The sequence below is a fragment of the Geotrypetes seraphini genome, chromosome 15, assembly GCF_902459505.1.
Source record: "Geotrypetes seraphini chromosome 15, aGeoSer1.1, whole genome shotgun sequence".
In the NCBI taxonomy this organism is placed as follows: Eukaryota; Metazoa; Chordata; class Amphibia; order Gymnophiona; family Dermophiidae; genus Geotrypetes; species Geotrypetes seraphini.
Window position 1 is genome coordinate 43,937,430 of NC_047098.1, and position 19,514 is coordinate 43,956,943.

At 45.7% G+C, this 19,514-nt stretch overlaps 1 protein-coding gene across 1 annotated transcript in view; it reads left to right on the forward strand.

Moving 5' to 3' along the window:
- The window catches only part of RPS6KB1 (ribosomal protein S6 kinase B1), a 142,766-nt gene that overhangs the window by 82,408 nt on the left and 40,844 nt on the right, over positions 1-19,514 (forward strand). The window contains exons 8-11 of the mRNA XM_033921296.1: positions 3,228-3,318; positions 4,525-4,615; positions 12,210-12,317; positions 14,552-14,614. Coding sequence (XP_033777187.1) covers positions 3,228-3,318; positions 4,525-4,615; positions 12,210-12,317; positions 14,552-14,614 — 353 coding nt within the window. The remainder of the gene's footprint in view (positions 1-3,227; positions 3,319-4,524; positions 4,616-12,209; positions 12,318-14,551; positions 14,615-19,514) is intronic.

Sequence of the window (19,514 nt, forward strand, 5' to 3'; positions counted from 1 at the left end):
CAAATAGACCTGTTCGCGTCCCCTCACAATCACAAGCTGCCTCTCTTCTGCTCCCGGATATACTCCCCGGACCGGCTCGAGGCCGACGCCTTCCTCCTCGACTGGGAGGGAAGGTTCCTATACACGTTCCCGCCGTTTCCTCTGATACTGCGGACGCTTGTCCACCTGAAAACAGTACAAGCCACCCTGATCCTGATTGCCCCTCGCTGGCCACGCCAGCCGTGGTTTTCCCTGCTACTTCAACTCAGTGTCAGAGATCCACTGCCTCTGCCTCTGTTTCCCTCTCTACTGTCACAGGGTCAGGGTTCACTGTTACATCCCAATCTTCAGTCTCTTCATCTGAATGCTTGGTTTCTCTCCCCCTGACTGCTCTCCCCGTGTCTCAATCAGTCAAGGAGATATTGGAGGCCTCCAGAAAAACCTCGACGAGAACCTGCTACTCCCAAAAGTGGACCAGATTCTCAACCTGGTGCTCCTTCCACAGCCAGGACCCGGTGTCGGCTCCCGTCCCCCTGGTCCTTGACTATCTACTTCAACTATCTCATTCCGGCCTAAAGACCAACTCCATTCGAGTACACCTCAGTGCGATTGCGGCCTTTCATCAGCCCCTGGAAAGGAAAGCCCTCTTGCTCCATCCCTTAGTCACTCGCTTCATGAAGGGTCTGCTGAACGTCCACCCCCCTCTCAAACCTCCCCCGGTGGTTTGGGACCTTAACGTGGTTCTGGCTCAATTAATGAAACCTCCATTTGAGCCACTAGACAAATGCCATCCAAAATTCCTCACTTGGAAGGTAATTTTCTTACTCGCGCTCACCTCCGCACGACGGGTTAGTGAGCTACAAGCGCTGGTAGCGGACCCACCCTTCACGGTATTCCATCACGACAAGGTGGTACTCCGCACCCATCCAAAGTTCCTACCTAAAGTAGTGTCTGATTTCCATCTCAATCAGTCCATCGTCTTACCCGTGTTTTTCCCCAAGCCCCACTCTCACCCCGGAGAAGTGGCGCTCCACACTCTTGACTGCAAAAGAGCGTTGGCCTTTTACCTCCAACGCACTCAGCCACACCGGAAAGTCCCACAACTGTTTCTGTCCTTCGACCCAAACCGGTTAGGCCACCCAGTTTCCAAACGCACCTTGTCCAACTGGTTGGCCGATTGCATCTCCTTTTGCTACGCTCAGACTGGTCTCGCACTGCATGGTCGAGTAACGGGACACAAAGTCCGAGCGATGGCAGCCTCCGTAGCGTTCCTCAGGTCCACACCTATTGAGGAAATCTGCAAGGCTGCCACATGGTCTTCGGTTCATACCTTCACCTCCCACTACTGTCTAGACTCCCTGTCCAGAAGCGATGGCCGGTTCGGCTAATCGGTATTGCGAAATCTATTTGCTTAAATTGCCAACTTCCCTCCATCCCTCTTCAGTAAGCTTGGAGGTCACCCACATGTGAGAATATCATGCCTGCTTGTCCTGGGATAAAGCACAGTTACTTACCGTAACAGGTGTTATCCAGGGACAGCAGGCATATATTCTCACAACCCGCCCACCTCCCCGAGGTTGGCTTCTTGGCTAGTTAAGTGAACTGGAGACCACGAGGGGATGCACCCCCTAGTGGAGCAGGAAGGCACGCATGCGTGGAGCAGCAGAGCAAACTTAAATCTTCAATCAAGTTTGCTTGAAAATGCTTCCGCATCGGGGCTCCGTAGATGACGTCACCCACATGTGAGAATATATGCCTGCTGTCCCTGGATAACACCTGTTACGGTAAGTAACTGTGCTGTATAAGCTCCACTTTAGTTATTTTTCTTCTATTAGCGTTTTTGCTTTCCTAACTACTTGACCAGCTGCTCTATGTTTTTTAGGTTATTGTTGCTTGTCTTCCTCTTTCTGCAATCTCTTACCTCTCTTTTCCTTACCTTTTTCTTCTTCTATTGTTGAGAGCCAGCGCAATCTTTTTCCTTACTTTTATTTACTTTCCTTACAAAAAAGGAGTTTTGTCCTTAAAATAGTGCCTTTCATCTTTTACTTCTAACCATAATCACTGGAACAAAGTTAACTGGGAAAGTGGTAGAATCTCTTATTGGAAATTTGAAAATAGAATAGATAAACATCTTTCTCAGTGTAATAAATTGTACCCTACCATCAGTGATCACCAATTATTCTCTTCTTGAATTTGCTTTTTTCCGTAGTACACAGTGGCTTATGGCAGGGCAGTAAATACAAAATATGAAAAATCAAAACAGAAAGAGAAAAATTTATTGGTAACAAATTTCAAGCTACAGTTAATATAAAACATGTGATTGGGAGACAAGGGTATACACGTACTTCAGTTTAAGCTAAGAATGTTGACTTTTCACTTTTTTTATCTTTCAGAGGAAGAGCTATAGAGTATTTTAAAACTATGCTGAAGTTGTATGAATGCCCAGTTAATTTGCAGTCATCGGGCACGAGGGGCCGGATTCTGTATAGGATGCCCAGTCTCAGCAGCCGCCTAAGCAGCTTTTGAGAATCACACACGGGCGTTCTATATAGAATCGCGTCTGTCCTGACAGGCAGATGCCTAACCTCTTATAACCATTCCGATTCTCTTAACAGCTGTCCATATCACAGGCACCAATTAGAGAGAATCATGTTGCCGCTGAGCTGATCACTGTAAGGGAATCTCCCTGCGAAGTTGGCCGGCAGGAGGGATGCCCACTCAATCCCACTGCCACCCTCCCAACCCTCCGACACTGTCCGCGGCAGGAGGGATGCCCAATCCCTCCTGCCGCAAACCCTGAAATAATCCCCGGCAGGAGGGATGTTCAGTAGTCCCTCCTGCCGGAACCCCCCCAAAGATCACCGGCAGGAAGGATGTCCACTCCCTCCTGCCTGAAACCCCCCTCCCCACGAAGATCAATGACAGGAGGAATGTCCAGTCCCTCCTGCTGGAACCCCCCCTCCCCAAAGATCAACGGCAAGAGGGAGTGGGCTACATCTTTCTATGGTGACCACAGTATTTTTGAATATGTTCCTAATAAGGCTAAGACCAGGAATGGATTATTTTGAGTTCTAGAAACAGTTGAAAGGGCTCCTTATTTTGTCAGGCATTTTGGTAATGGTGGTAGCAGTTAGTTTTAAGATGAGTTGATTGCCTCTCAGTTGGGAGGATTTAACTTTTAATCTTTAACCTTTGTAGCTATAGAGAATTATACTTTTTAGTTCTAGTGACCTTTTCCCTCTTTTCAGGTCATGTAAAACTGACGGATTTTGGACTCTGCAAAGAATCTATTCATGATGGGACAGTTACACATACGTTCTGTGGGACGATCGAATACATGTGAGTTGCTTAGTTACAGAACATATTTGAGTTTCTCAGGAGATGCCATGCTGACCTTTTGACAGATGTAGTTTGTTTTGTGGTTGAAGTGGGTGACTTAGAAAATAAGCATCATGGCACTCGTTTTTGAAGCAGACATCTCAAAATGGGCCCAAAGTCCATATGCTGAAAATGTCCAAATTGTGGTTTTCGAAAGGTAAAATTTGGATGTTTTCATATTACAGTTCATCCAAGTAGCAAAGGGGTGTTGGAGGTGCCTTTTGGGCAGGACTAGGAAAGGTCTAAAATTAGGACATCTTTCAGTGATAATGGAATAGAAAGAAACATCCAAGGCAAAAACCAAAAAAACCTTTTTTTATCTAGTCTTGTTTTAGTCATGTTCAGGGTACAAAATGGTGCCCTGATTGAGCAGCTGACCGTCACTGGAGCGGTGAAAGCGCAACCTCTCCTTAATCTTCCAGTGATTACTGGCCCCCTCCCACCTTGCTAAGAAGTGAAAGTGACAGTGGATACCAAGGTCTATGACAGTTTCAGGTATTGTGGCCATGCCTAATAGAGCGGCAAGCAAGTGTAAAGTGGACACTTGAATAACAGGACCCAGTGGACCTTGAATAACAGGACCCAGGCGTAACTCCACTTTTTAACTCTCTTAGTTCTGTACAAATATATAAGTCCTCCCGGAACATGGAAATATCTACTGTACCTGCATTTATAATATACCTGTAAGAGCCTGCTGTTGTGGTGTACCTTTTAGATGCAGTAAGTTCTCACAATAACATAATAGAATTAGGGTGGGATTTGTCCTGTTGTTTTAAAGTCCAATGAGCTGCCTCTCTTTCTGAATGGACATCTGTGTGGCCATTTTTGTACAAATAATTCAGAGAGGTATTTTTGTGCCTGCTTTTTTGGCATTCATATTGTGGATGTTCCATAGTAGAAATTGACTTTTCGTTTTGGACATTTTTCAGACAGGAGATCCTGAATTTTTCCTGTTTGAAAATGGTTGTGGGATGGATTCTTTTTGGATGTTATAAGCAGGCCATGCAAATTCTGACTTGAATATTCCTTTGAAAATGCCCCCATTTGTGTGTTTTGAGTGAAGCCCTTTCTAGGCAGATGCATGAAACCTGCGTAAATGAACAAGTACTTTTTAAAACATGCTTATAATTTATTTTCCCTCCCTTCCCCCTCATCCCTTCACTCCAGGGCCCCTGAAATCTTGATGAGAAGTGGGCACAACCGTGCTGTGGACTGGTGGAGTCTAGGAGCACTAATGTATGACATGCTGACTGGAGCAGTAGGTGCACCATTACAGAGTTCATTGATTTGTATTCCTTGTTTGTTTAAAAAATATATCTAATCTACCCATTCTCACTTCTGAGCAATAAGAATATGAACAGAAAAATCACATTTAAAAACTAAGATGGTAAAATACAAGTTACCTAATTCCCTCAAAATTCACTTTACCATACAGCCTAATTCAGTGTAGAACCTAGAATGCTAAATGATGGCCAGATTGTCTGAGATCTAATTAAAAAAAAATAAATAGAACTTTTGTGTTCTTGTTCTAAATGCCTACTACTATGATAGATAATGTTACGAACAAGAGGAGCTCAAATTTCATACAATCGGTCATAAAATAGTACTCAAAAGCCTGATAAGTGTTTCAAAAGTTAAGATTTAAAAGTTTGAGATTATTTGGATTTAGCTCATACTTCTTTAATAGTAGCTCAAGATGAGTTATATTCAACTACATTGTCTGTTTCCCTGTCCTTGGTGAACTTAGTGAGCAGCAGTGGGATTTAAAGCATTGGTAGGGGAAACCCAGTTTGACTACTAGGCTACTCTACTCCATAGAACACTTTTTTTTTCAATTGCTTCTTGAATACGAATGTATTGGTTGCAATTCTTAAAATGATGGGGATTCTATTAGCTAGGACCTGCAATGGAAAAGAAGTGACTTGTGTTTTGATAAAATTACTTTCTTTAAAGTGTCTTGCACAATTCCTGGAAACGAAGTTCTGTTTTATATTTTTTTAAAGGGATAAGCTAGTGGGAAAAGTGTATGCTGTGTTGGGTAGCAGACAGCTACATGGCATGACACAGGATTAATATGTGTGAAGCAATCATACATTTGGGACCACATAGAAACATAGAGTATGACGGCAGAAAAGGGCCATCGGCCCAACAAGTCTGCCCACTCAAAGAACCCTCCCTCAACAAGAACCCTCCTTCTAAGCATTTCCCCGGAGTGAACCCACATGTTTATCCCATCGTCCCTTGAAGTCGAGCGTGTTACTGGCCTCAACTACCTGACGTGGAAGACCATTCCATCGATCAACCACCCTTTCGGTGAAGAAGTATTTTCTGATGTCGCCATGAAATTTCTCACCCTTGAGTTTGAGCGGATGCCCTCTTGTTGCCGTGGGACCCGTAAGGAAAAAGATATCTTCCTCCACCTCAATACGGCCCATGAGATATTTGAATGTCTCTATTATGTCTCCCCTCTCTCTGCGTTCTTTGAGAGAATATAACTGCAGCCTGCTTAGACGTTCTTCATATGGGAGATCCTTAAGTCCTGAGACCATCTTGGTGGCCATACGCTGAACCGACTCCATTCTCTTCACATCCTTTTGATAATGTGGCTTCCAAAACTGAACACAGTACTTCAGATGAGGTCTCACCATGGACCTGTACAATGGCATTATAACTTCAGGCTTTCGGCTGATAAAACTTCTTCGGATGCAACTCAGCATTTGTCTAGCCTTGGCTGAAGCTTTCTCCACCTGATTGGCAGTTTTCATATCTTCACTAATGATTACACCCAGGTCCCGTTCTGCGACAGTTCTTGTTAAGTTTTCACCATTCAGTGTATATGTTCTGCAGGGGTTACCTCTACCAAGATGCATAAACTTACACTTTTTGGCATTAAAACTCAGTTGCCAAGTATTAGACCATTGTTCCAGTAAACATAGGTCCTGCCTCATAGTGTCGGGCACGGTTGCACTGTCGGGCTCGGTTGCGCTGCCCACAACGTTGCATAGCTTAGCGTCATCGGCAAATAGTGTAATTTTACCTCAAAGTCCCTGAGGCAGATCCCTTACAAAGATATTAAATAGTATCGGACCCAAGACCGAGCCCTGCGGCACTCCACTGGTCACTTCCAATGTTTCTGAGGGAGTACCATTTACTACCACCCTTTGAAGTCTACCACTAAGCCAGTCTTTAACCCATGCAGTCAATGTTTCTCCTAGTCCCATCGTATTCATCTTGTTTAATAACGTACGGAGTAAGTTATATCCTGGTATAGCCATATCCCATCCATGGGACTCTGAGAACCAGGTTTCCATTATCGCCACCACATCTAGGTCGGCACTTCTCATTTCTGTTTCCAATTCCAGAATTTTATTGCCCAAACTACGTGCATTAACATACATGGCCATCCAATCTTTATGTTTGTCCGGTTTGCATGGAGATTTTCCTGTTCGATTTAGTTTACCCCCCTCAGATTTTGCCGTTTGAGTTAGTTTACCCCCCCTCAGATTTTACCGTTCGAGTTAGTTTACCCCCCTCAGTATTGCCTTTGACGCAAATACTTACCTCAGTATTGCCTTTGACGCAAATACTTACCTCAGACTCAAAGATGGAGTCATTTACCTTACTAGGATGAGAGTGGGTCCCCTCCCCAGCTCACCTAGTTTAAAGCCTTCCAGAGCAGGCGAGCCTGACGTCATCCAAAGACGTTCTTCGCTCTTCTGGTCAGGTGTAGCCCGTCTGATCCCTGCAGTCCTTGAAGTGCCTCACCGTGGTCCAGGAAGCCAAAGTTCATCTCTTGGCACCATCCGCGTAGCCACTCGTCCTCTGGAAACGTTCTTCCCTAGCTCTCACCTTGTATCATACTGGAAGGATGGAGGAGAAGACCACCTGCGCTTCCATCTGCTTCAGATTCTCACCCAGGGCACTAAAGTCTTCAGGTATCTTCGGGGAGTTCCTGACGGTTTCGTTCGTCCCAAGGTGGATGAGGCGCATCGGGTAGTAGTCTTGGGGCTTGATCAGTCTTCAAAAGCAGGCGGTCACATCCCGGATCCTGGCAGACAACAAACTTCTCTTGATTGTAGATCTGGTCTACATACTGGTCCCTCGGTACCCCGCAGCAGGGAGTCCCCAATGACAACCACTCTGCACTTCTTGGAGGGGGTGCTGATCTGTTGTTTCTGGAGCTGGGGTCTTCGTCGCTTCTGGAATTGGGGTCTTCCGCTGGGCCTCCTGAATTCGCAGGTCTTTCCTGTAGAAGCTGGAATCTGTTCCTCAAGGTTTATCTGTGGAGTCGATGTGAGGCTGCTGTGCTTGCATGAAGAAGAAGAGGACTGCCTTCTGTGTTTGCTTGCAGAGGTGACTAGATGCCAGGTGTCAACGTCTTCTTGTACCCCAACCGTTACTTCCAATGCTGTATGTCTGGTCGGTTCGGGTGTCTCAAAGATGGTTCTGTCTTCATGCGCTAGCTCGGAGACTTGGGACAGCTCTTGGAGGACTTCATCGATGAACGCTTCATCTTCCCAGATACTTCTCAGGCGCAGCTCTTCTTCCCTCAGACTCATCAGCTCTTGCAGGATGTCTCCGTCAGGCTGTTGCTGGATGACTTTTTCTGCCTGCACAGAAACCAAAGTCTTCAGCTGGGGCACAGCTTCGGTCTGCACAGAGACTTCCAATCTGTCAATCAAAACAGGAAAGATTCCAGAGTACTAGAAGGTGGCGAATGTTACACCGATCTTCAAAAAAGGTTCGAGGGGAGACCCGGGAAACTACAGAACGGTGAGTCTGACCTCGGTAACGGGAAAGATGGTAGAGGCGCTGATAAAGGACCGCATCATTGATCACCTCGATAGACACGGTCTGATGAGGACCAGCCAGCATAGTTTCAGCAAAGGTAGATCTTGTCTGACAAACTTGCTGCACTTCTTCGAGGGAGTAAACAAGCAGATAGACAAGGGCGACCCGGTCAACATTGTATATCTGGACTTTCAGAAGGCATTCGACAAGGTTCCGCATGAATGACTACTTCGGAAAATTGCGAGCCATGGAATCGAGGGAGAAATACGTGGATTAAAAACTGGCTGGAGCATAGGAAACAGAGAGTGGGGGTAAATGGGCAATACTTGGACTGGAAGAGCGTCACCAGTGGGGTGCCGCAGAGCTCGGTGCTTGGACCTGTACTCTTCAACATCTTTATAAATGATTTGGACATAGGTACGACGAGTGAGGTGATTAAATTTGCAGACGACACAAAGTTATTCAGAGTTGGGAACAAAAATCTCATGCAGAAATACAGGATGTCCGGGGCGATACTTGGAGAGACCTCCCAGGAAAGAGACTTGGGAGTTCTGATCGACAAGTCGATGAAGCCATCTGCACAATGTGCGGCAGCGACAAAAAGGGCAAACAGAATGCTAGGAATGATTAAGAAGGGGATCACAAACAGATCGGAGAGGGTTATCATGCCATTGTACCGGGCCATGGTGCGTCCTCACCTGGAGTACTGGTCGCCGTACATGAAGAAGAACATGGTACTACTTGAAAGGGTCCAGAGAAGAGCGACTAATATTGTTAGGGGGTTGGAGGAACTGCTGTACAGCGAAAGATTAGAGAAACTGGGCCTCTTCTCCCTCGAACAGAGGAGATTGAGAGGGGACATGATCAAAACATTTAAGGAACTGAAAGGGATTGACTTAGTGGATAAGGACAGGTTGTTCACCCTCTCCCAAGGTAGAGAGAACGAGAGGGCCCTCTCTAAAGTTGAAAGGGGATAGATTCCGTACAAACATAAGGAAGTTCTTCTTCACCCAGAGAGTGGTGGAAAAATGGAACACCCTCCCAGAGGCTGTCATAGGGGAAAACACGCTCCAGGGATTCAAAGCAAAGTTAGACAAGTTCCTACTGAACAAGGACGTACGCTGGTAGGTCTAGTCTCAGTTAGGGCGCTGATCTTTGACCAAAAGGGCCGCCGCGTGAGCAGACTGCTGGGCATGATGGACCACTGGTCTGACCCAGCAGTGGCATCTCTTATGTTCTTATGGGGGTCCTACTCAGTTTGCACGGAGACTGTAGCCATCCTCTGGATCTCTTCGGCAACCGGAATGCTGGTTTTGATTGCAGTCTTGGTGCTTCTAGTCTTCCCTGCCATTCTTGATCTTATTTTATCACCTGTTGGGCGTTTACTCTAGTCTGCCTGCTAGCTGGTTAGCTGTGTGTTAGCTGGTCTGCCTGCTAGCTTGTTTAGCTGTGTTATTGTAAAGTTAGTTGTGTAGTCTGCTGGGTCTGCCTGGTTGTGTGACTACCACTGTGTTAACTGCTAATTTGGTTAGCTGTGTTGTCTGCTGGGACTGCCTGTTTGTGTCCTCAACTGGGTCTGTCTGGTTGTGTAACTACTGGGGACTCCTGGCTGTGTCTTTTGGGCCTGATTGGTGGTGATGGTGTTGTGTCTCTGCTGAGTGCTTGCTGTTGCTAGCTGGGTGACTCTGCTGGGTGCTAGCTGTTGCTATCTGTGTGTTTCTGCTGAGTGCTAACTGTTGCTAGCTGGGTGTCTCTGCTGGGTGCTAGCTGTTGCTAGCTGGTCTGCCTGCTAGCTTGTTTAGATGTGTTAACTGTAAAGTTAGTTGTGTGTTAACTGTACAGTTTGTTGTGTGATCCGTACTGTAAGGTTAGTTGTGTGTTAACTGTACAGTTTGTTGTGTGGCCCTTACCTAGCTGCCTCCTTGGTATCCTTGTGTTAAAGACTTGGCCCTTCGCAAAGGCGCTCTCGCTAAGGCGCGCCAAACGGCTCGACTCCTTTTATGGAGGAGCCCGGTCGATCTCTGCTGACGAGGTGGGGGTTGGCGGAGCTACTCTCACCACTGCCCCGATAGTATTTTCTCCTGCTCCCTTCTGCTCTCCTTCGCTCTCCCTTGCTTCCCCTTTGCTCACTTGCTGCTCGCTGCCGTTGGCTTGACTCCTTTTATGGAGGAGCCCAGTCGATCTCTGCTGATGCGGTGGCGGTGGGCGGAACTACTCTCGCCGCTGCCCCGATAGTATTTGCTCCTGCTCCCTTCTGCTTTCCTTCACTCTCCCTTGCCTCTCCTTCGCTCTCCCTTCTCCTTTGCTCACTCGCATACCACATGTCTGCTTCAGGCTCTAAGCATTTGTATTTCTGATTACAAACAATGTAGGCATTTTTCTAAGATAAGAATATAAAACCAGAAGTAATACTGTGCTGAGAAAGATGATAGTTCATTGAGCCCAACTTCTTGTCATTGAAAGTGGCTTTGGGCACTTGAGATATAGAGTCTTCGTCTCTACTTATGAGCAATTTGGGATCTGTTTGTTCTACTGTTGGCCTTTTTTTAGTGTTTTGAGTAGTTATACTGCTGATTGATTTGCACTGGTTAAAGCTACAGCCTCAGCACCCTGGGATTGTGGGTTCAAACCCACTCTGCTCCTTGTGATCCTGGGCAAGTCACTTAATCCCCCCATTGCCCCAGGTACATTAGATAGCTTGTGAGCCCGCCGGGACAGACAAGGAAAAATGCTTGAGTGCCTCAATAAACTCATAAACCGTTCTGAGCTCTCCTGGGAGAACGGTATAGAAAATTGAATAAATAAATAAAGATCTTATGAGTCATTTTTTTTTGTAATCAATAAGAAGTAAGGAGTATAATGTATGTATATAACTGAACGAGCATTTTATCCTAAACTTGTAAACAGTAGCATTAATTCAAAACAGAAGATTGGGTACACAAATTTGTGTCATATTTCTAGGGAGTTTGAGTAACATATTGATTTGTTTATTTCCTAAGTACTCAGTTTATTAAAAGTGGTTTCAGCATTATTTGTGCTTGGCATTCAGATGCAGGGATCTGACTTCAGTTCTTTCCTTAGCTCCTGGATTGTTTGTTGGTGCATGGTGATGAAAGTAAAGTGCCTGGGCATCTGGTAATTCAGTAGCAGTGTTCTTTGCTGCCATGGGAGAGATCTGATTTCAAATCTGAGACTGACCTCTACTTCCTGGGCCATCCAGGGCTTAGGAAAGCTGTAGAGATGAGATTCACTGTCCTAGAGGGGAAGAAAGTCTACTTACAGTAGTGGCACCTAGTGGTCCAGGGGAATATTGTATTTATTGAATTTGATATACCACTTGTACATGACTATTAAGCGGCTTACAAAACTAATAATATAATAGGCACATTGAACTACCCTCTCTCTCCCAGATGGGTTCACAAACTAAACTAAAGGGCCTGAGAGAAAAACATTGTATAAAAGATAAATTGAAAAAAGGAAGGAAAGAAGAACCCCCCAGAGGAAACATAATAATATTAGCAACAAGGAACCCCAAAGTATCTAGGCAGAATAAAAATAAAAGTTGCATTTCAAAAATAGAATAGTAGGTAATAAAATGAATATATAGAAGCAAAAATAGAAGAATGAAAATAAAAGAAAAATTAAACCCAGCAAAAACCAAATAAGAGAGAAAGTAAAATAAATTCCAGTCTGGTGCTAAGTCCAATCGTAGTTCCATATGGAGCCACAATCTATGGCCTCTGACTGGAGGGAGGATAGTTTTAGAAACAAGGCAAAGCCGTGAGTAGCTGTCAATAAAAGCTTGTGGCTCAGATCCTAGAGCTGGAAGCCCAAAAGAACAGGAAGAAGACACTATTGAGTTAAAAGTCTTGAAACATAGGTTTAGTTTACAGGCCATCCGGAGCAATAGTTGATGATGAAGGAATGGTTAGATTGGTAGGGGAGGTCTCTTGTTTTCACTGACTTTGAAAACCTGAATTTATTTTATAATTTGCCAATATACATTCCTTGATCTGTTCTCATCTTGCCCTCTCTTCCCCTCCCATATTTCTGTTTTTTAGCCCCCATTCACTGGTGAGAATCGCAAGAAAACAATTGACAAGATACTTAAATGTAAGCTGAACCTGCCTCCCTACCTCACACAAGAAGCCAGAGATCTACTTAAAAAGGTATAGGAGTTTGTTACAAAAGAAGTACATGATCTTTAATTTGAAATGTTTACAAGCAACTGCTCTTCCCTCATAAGTCTGTTAGTCTCTTTACTCATAGTGGCAGAACTTAACCTGGTTCTGCCTTTTCAATTTGTTATGTGAGTGATGAGTAAGTGTGTTTGAAGTGTGGGAGTTTGCTAAATATATGTAATGTGTTGCTAGGTTCAGGGTGGATAAAAACCAGTGATTTTTAAACAAAAACTTATATTTTAAATAAAATGCTTTTTTTGAGGAAAAATCTATGTAAATATAGTTTTCCATTTAAGATACATTTTAGTCCAAAAAGTTATAAGTTATTCATGATAAAATAAGGATTAGTTTTTAGTTATGTAGCATGAGGCTGTATATTCATGTAATGCTTAAATTTTTGGGTAAATGAATTCCATTAATCCATTCATAATGTCACAGGCAATTTTTCTATCTAACAGATGCTTGATTTTGCATTTCTCAAAACTTAACTTGTTTCTGCAGAGATAACATGCTGCTTCTTCACAGCAAAAATGTTATAAGATTTACAGAGTTGAAAAAAAGATCTTAGCCCCATTGTTCTTTTTTTGCAAATTGATGTACACAGAATCAGCACATTACCTTTTAAGTTCTAAGTTTAAATATATGCACAAGAAGCCAAGTATAAGGGGGGAGGGGCAAGCAGTATAAATGAAACCTTTTGAACAGAATACTCCACAAGTCTAGGGATCTTTGTGTGTATAGCCTGAAGTTTATCATATATTTTCTTCTTGGAGGATAAAACCTATAATGGCAGCAATTCATAAGAGACCCAGTTTGGGAATATTTTAATAAAGTTCCTCTACCTTTTGGGTAAGGCAGGCATGTGTGCCTATTGAAAACACTGCAACAAAAAAATGCAAGACCTGGTAGCCCAAATGAAACATGAGAAGTGCTTTGATAAAGATGACAAAAGGAACATGTTTGACAGGATCTTCAGGATGGTAAATGTTTTGATTTCATCATGCTTCTTAAAGACTGCCTTGAGGAATTGTCATATTTGAGGAAAAAATATTTTACTACTGCATGTTACTGTAATTTGAATACAGTTATGAAGAAATAAAGTGCTGAAACAAGCAAATATTCCTTTTTTTGTCAGTACTGAAGTGGCAGTGAATACAGTTAGTAATACTAAATAAGCAGAAATGATACTAATAAAGCATTGACTTTTTTGTATGGGGGAATCTCTCATCAATCTAAAAAACTAATTTGAAAAGTTATTTTTCAAAAAATGAAACTTTCATTTGGTTGTAAATATTAAGATTATACCTGCAAGAATGAGTCTTTCTGTAGAAATCCATGATTTAAATCAAGACTTTCTGACAAGTGATTTAAATAGATTTGATTTTAAATCAAATCCACCCCGGCTAGGTTTAATGTTTTTTTTAAAATATGTATATTTATATGTGTTATTCCAAATTAGGTTGTAATACACTACTCTTGTGTTAGATACTAGTAGTATTTTAAGAATGCTTGTATGACACATGTAGGCAGCATGTGATACAGTCTAAAATCTGTATGACTTTGTCTTTTAAATAGACATTAAAAAGATTAACAGGCACATAATCTTGAAGCATGATTTAGATTACTTCCATGGATTTCCTCTGAAATAATGTTTTAAGAGGAAAACCTCCCTGCCTCTAGCCCTTCTATTGAATGTGTCCTCCAGTTTTCAGGAGTCTTGTACTGGTTTTGTCGGCATGGTTATTGTTTTTGGCTTAGGTTTTCAAACTCATGAAAATTTTTACTGATAATCCCACTTTTCTAATGGACATCATACTATGTATGCACAGTTAGAGAGTCACCCCGATATCCACTTAGGTTCCGCAAGGCTATACTACTCAAAAATCTGAGTTCATAGTACTCGAGTCATCTGCCCCATTGCACATGGCACTTTACTTACATGACATTGTTACATGTTTCTCATCCCCCCTCTTTCCTTCCCAGTTGCCTGTATGTTTACTTAGAGTTAGCAATCCTAAATTATAAAATTAAAAACAGCCATTTTAAAATTGTCTTCTGCCTTATCCAGTAAGAATATTCATCTAGTAAGACCTGTGACTATCTTTATGTATTTTTATAATTGCAGCTTATATTACTGAAAGCAATTTTAGCTAGTAAAATAATTGTTTATAGTCTACAAATTTCCGTAATTTAGAGGGTTCCCCCCCCCCTCTCTCTTTCAGCTGCTAAAAAGAAATGCTGCCTCACGTCTGGGTGCTGGAGCAGGAGACTCTGCTGAGGTGCAGGTAGGATTTTCAAGTTTAAATTCTAAGGATATCAGTAGAGTGTATCTCATGCTTTTGAGACACTTTAGATTTTCTATTGACCTACATCTTTCATTTCGGTAAAAGCTCTTTAAGAGCACCTGGTTGGTTCAGCAACTGATGCAAAGATAGTTCTGTTACATAAACATAGGAGTTTGTATGATAGGTGAATATCCCCTGATTGTAAGTTGTTTTAGAATAATGTCAATGGCATCTTTTCAACCCCGCTTCCTTCCCCAGTGGACTGTAGTACTCTCTCCAGTTTTTCTTCTGCAGGCAAGTTGAGAAGGTGTGTTCTAATCTGCTCTGCTCAGTTTTATTGTTTTGGGTACATTTTACCCAGATTGAGAGGCTTTGGTGCCATGAAGTCCCCAAATTTGGGGCATCTTTGCCTGGGAGAGGACATAGACTCTGCATGAGCAACCCGCAGGGTAACCCGTAGGTAGATTACTGCTGAGCTGGCCTGCTATGTGCAACTTGGAAGCTTGGGTCCGTTCTGGGAGCTAGCTTACCTTCTGATTTATCAGAGGCTTGAGCACATGTTATGGGGCACAAGTATTAGTCCTGTGGACTTATTGGGAGCCGGCTGTGGGGGTTTTTAACCTCACTCCATCATGGCGCAAGGATTCATAGTCAATGTCTGATCAACTGGCAGTCTGAAGATCTCCGGTTTTGTACATTTGTGAAGTTTTCTGAGGAAGAAAGTTGTCTCCTTCCAGTCAGGCTGCAGGGAAAGCTGACGCAGGCAGGGACCAGCACAGCATAGTGAGTACATGCTGTTATCCCAGGACAAGCAGGCAGGTATTCTCACTAGTGGGGTGACGTCATCCAACGGAGCCCCAATGCAGACATCTCACAAGCATATTTGCTTGTAGAAACTTTTAGAAGTTTTGAGTTGCCCACACCGCGCATGTGCGAGTGCCTTCCCGCCCGATGCACCGGGCGTGTCTCCTCAGTTCTTTCTCTTCCGCGGAGCTGAGAATCGTGCCCGCGGTTTTGAGGTTTTTTTGGGCTCATTATTGTTGGCTCACATTGCGTTTTCTTGTTTAAAAAAATAAATAAATAAAATTCTTTCGATCGTTCGACCAGGCTTCGATCTTGTGGCGGAGTTTTTTCGGCCTATGTCCCAGCCTGTTACCGGTTTTAAAAAGTGTGTCAAGTGCCAGCGCGCGATTTCGTTGACAGACCCTCATTGACGCTGTCTTCAGTGTCTCGGGCCTCAACATCTTCCGAAATCGTGCCGGTCTTGCTCCACACTTACAGCACATGCTTTTAAGCGTCGCTGTGTTTTGTGGGAGTCGCTGTTTAGCATGGAGGCGTCCCCAGAGCTGCCCTCATCGCAGAGCGCCACACCTTCGACTTCCGCTTCAACATCTTCGGCCTCTAGTCTGCTCAAGCCTGCCTCGTTCGTGCTGGCTTTGACTCTGACGCCTGCTGCGGTGCCTTCCACTGTCTCCTCAGGTCAGGTAGCGCAGCCTCCCATTCCTCCAGTGGTGCTCAAGGGCCCAAGGCTTCTAAGCCCAAGCCCCCTGGCGGCTGAGTTAGCAATGTCTGTGCTGGAGGTCCCATTGCAGATGCGGATCCCTCTTTGCTGGCTTCGTTCCATGCCATGATGGAGAAGCGATTTGTCGAGCTCTTTACTAAGATTGGGCCGACGCTTCTCTCCCAGATCCAGCCTGGGCACGCGGAAGTCTTCCACGAGTTCGAGCCGCCTCCGGTGCCTCCTCGGCGCACACTCGCTGCTGGGAGCAGAGTCTCAGCAAGTGTCTGGTCTGGCTTCGGGGCATGCCTCGCAAGGAGCAGAGTCTTTGCCCACGCCACCTTTGGAACCGATACCCTCGATGCATGGCGCAGTTCTCTTGCCTGGACCGAAGACTTCCTCCTCGATGCCGAGCCTTGAGCTTTGGGGAGCGCCTCGGGGGGGCTTTGTCTCAGCCTCCGCTGCTTCGATCCACAGCCTCCAGTCCCATCTACTCGGTGGCTGCCTCGTCTGGGCTTCGCTCGCCTCGACGCTCGAGGCCTGCTTCTCGACACAGCTCCGGTCGTCGATTGAGGCATTCATCGAGGCACTCATCGAGGCACGCCTCGCCTCGTCGTAAACAACCTTTTCGGGAGTTTTCACCGGAGTACTCGCCTCCTCCTCCTATGCCAGAACTCGAGGACTGCGGGGGTTCGTTCTCCCCCTGCCGATCCTTGGCCTCGGCGGACCAAGCCGCCTCATCTTCTTTGAGCCCGTCTCGAGACCCGGCCCTGGCGGACCAGTTGTCCTTCTCGTCCTTCCTGAGGCAGATGGCAGTGGATCTGGACATCATCCTGGATTCAGGTTCCAAGTTTTCTAAGGAATATTTGGAGACGATGCATCTTCCCCAACCTCCTGCTGAGTCTCTCCGTCTGCCTCTACATAAGCTTCTGGACCAGACTTTCATGAGATGCTTCGAGACTCCATACTCCATTCTCGCGGTCCCAGGGAAGTTGGATGCCAGGTACTGCAAGGTGCACCATAAGGGCTTCGACGGGGCGCAGCTCTCTCACCAGTCCCTATTGGTTGAATCCTCCCTGAAGCGGTCTCATCCCTCCCAGGTCTATGCCTCCACTCCTCCTGGCCGGGAGGGCAAAACCATGGACAGATTTGGCAGGTGCATCTACCAGAACTCGATGATGGCTTCTCGAGTCCTGAATTACAACTTTCATTTTGCGACCTACTTTGAGTTTTTTCTCTCCATTCTTCAAAAGTTTTTGTCCTATCTGGACTCTCAGGCTCGCTTCGAGTACTCGGAGGTACTGGCGTCGTTGTCCCAACTCCGCCTGCAGATGATGCAATCGTCTTACGACGCTTTTGAACTCTCGGCCAGAGCTGCTGCTTGTTCGGTGGCCATGAGACGCTTGGCGTGGCTTCGGACCATTGATAAGGACCCGAATCTCCAGGACAGGCTAGCGAACGTTCCCTGTGCGGGAGCGAACCTTTTCGACGAGTCCATCGAGACGGAGAAGCTGTCCAAGCATGAAAAATCTTTTCAATCTATTCTCCGCTAGAAGCCCAAGCCTGGTATCTCTCGTCCGTCTCGTCCGCCTATGATTTATCAGAGGCGCCGCACTACCCACCGAAGCAGGCTCCCACCATCTGCCCGCCTGTGAAGAGGCAGCACCAGCAGAAGCCCCAACAAAAGCCTCAACCTTCTGCTGTCCCAAAGGCTCCCAAGCCTTTTTGACTGTCTGGTAGGGAGCATAACTTCCATCGTTCTGCCCTCCCCGCTTTTTCCCATCGGAGGTCGTCTCCATCATTTTTACCATCGATGGACGACTATTACCACTGACCTCTGGGTCCTTTCCATCGTAAGAGAGGGATACTCTCTTCAGTTCCATCAAGTTCCTCCGGAACATCCTCCAAGAGAGTATCCTTCCAACTTAACCCAGACCATCCTTCTTCTTCAGGAAGCTTAGGCTTTGCTCTGGCTTTGTGCCATCGAGCCGGTCCCTGTGGACCAACAGAACAAGGGTTTTTACTCCCAGTACTTCCTTGTTCCGAAGAAGACGGGCAACCTGCATCCTATTTTGGACCTCAGGGAGCTCAACAAGTTCCTGGTCATGGAGAAGTTTCGCATGTTGACCCTGGCTTCTCTCTATCCCCTCCTCGAGCAGAACGACTGGTTATGCTCCCTGGATCTCAAGGAGGCCTACACTCATATTCCCATCCATCCGGCCTCCCGTTAATACCTCAGATTTCGGGTGGGACACCTTCATCTTCAATACAGAGTGTTCCCTTTCGGCCTAGCTTTGTCTCCCAGAGTCTTCACCAAGTGCCTGGTTGTGGTGGCCGCAGCACTCAGGAACCATGATCTGCAAGTGTTTCCCTACCTCGACGACTGGCTCATCAAGGATTCCACATCTCAGGGGGCTGTCCGGGCCACCCAGAGGACAATCTGGTTTCTGCAGAACCTGGGATTCGAGATCAACTTTCCCAAATCCCATCTCCAACCTTCACAGACTCTTCCCTTCATCGGAGCTGTTCTGGATACTATTCAACTCAGAGCGTTCCTTCCTCCTCAACGCCTAGCGGCTCTTCTTCATCTTTGTCACTCGGTCTCTTTTCGCCCTTCCATCTCAGCGAGACACATGATGGTGCTCCTGGGCCACATGGCCTCTATGGTTCACGTGATTCCTTTTGCCAGACTTCACCTGCAGATTCCTCAGTGGACTCTGGCTTCTCAATGGTCGCAGATCTCCGACCCTCTGACTCGCCACATTCAGGTCACTCCTGCTCTGCTGCAGTCGCTTCGCTGGTGGATGCTCTCTTCCAATCTTTCCAGAGGTTTGCTGTTTCACATGCCTACCCATCAGAAGGTCCTCACGACTAACTCCTCGAACTATGCTTGGGGGGCTCATCTGGACGGTCTCCGCACCCAGGGCTATTGGACGAGTGCGGATCGTCTGTGCCATATCAACTCCTGGAACTCAGGGCGATTTTCAATACTCTCACTGCTTTTCAGCATCTGCTACACGACATGGTGGTCCTCATTCGCACGGACAATCAGGTCGCCATGTATTATGTCAACAAGCAGGGAGGCATGGGATCAGCCTCCCTCTGTCAGGAAGCTCTGAAAGTTTGGGATGGGCGATTCGCCACAACACCTTCCTCAAAGCTGTCTACATTCAGGGGGCGGACAATGCCTTGGCGGACAACTTGAGTCGTCTTCTGTAGCCTCACGAATGGACTCTCCATTCCACGCCCCTACATCACATCTTCTCCCTGTGAGGAACACCTCAGATAGACCTCTTTGCAGCTCCCCACAACTTCAAACTGCCTCAGTTCTGCTCCATGATCTACACTCCTTATCGTCTCGAGGCAGATGCTTTTCTTCTGGACTGGGAGAATCTCTTTCTG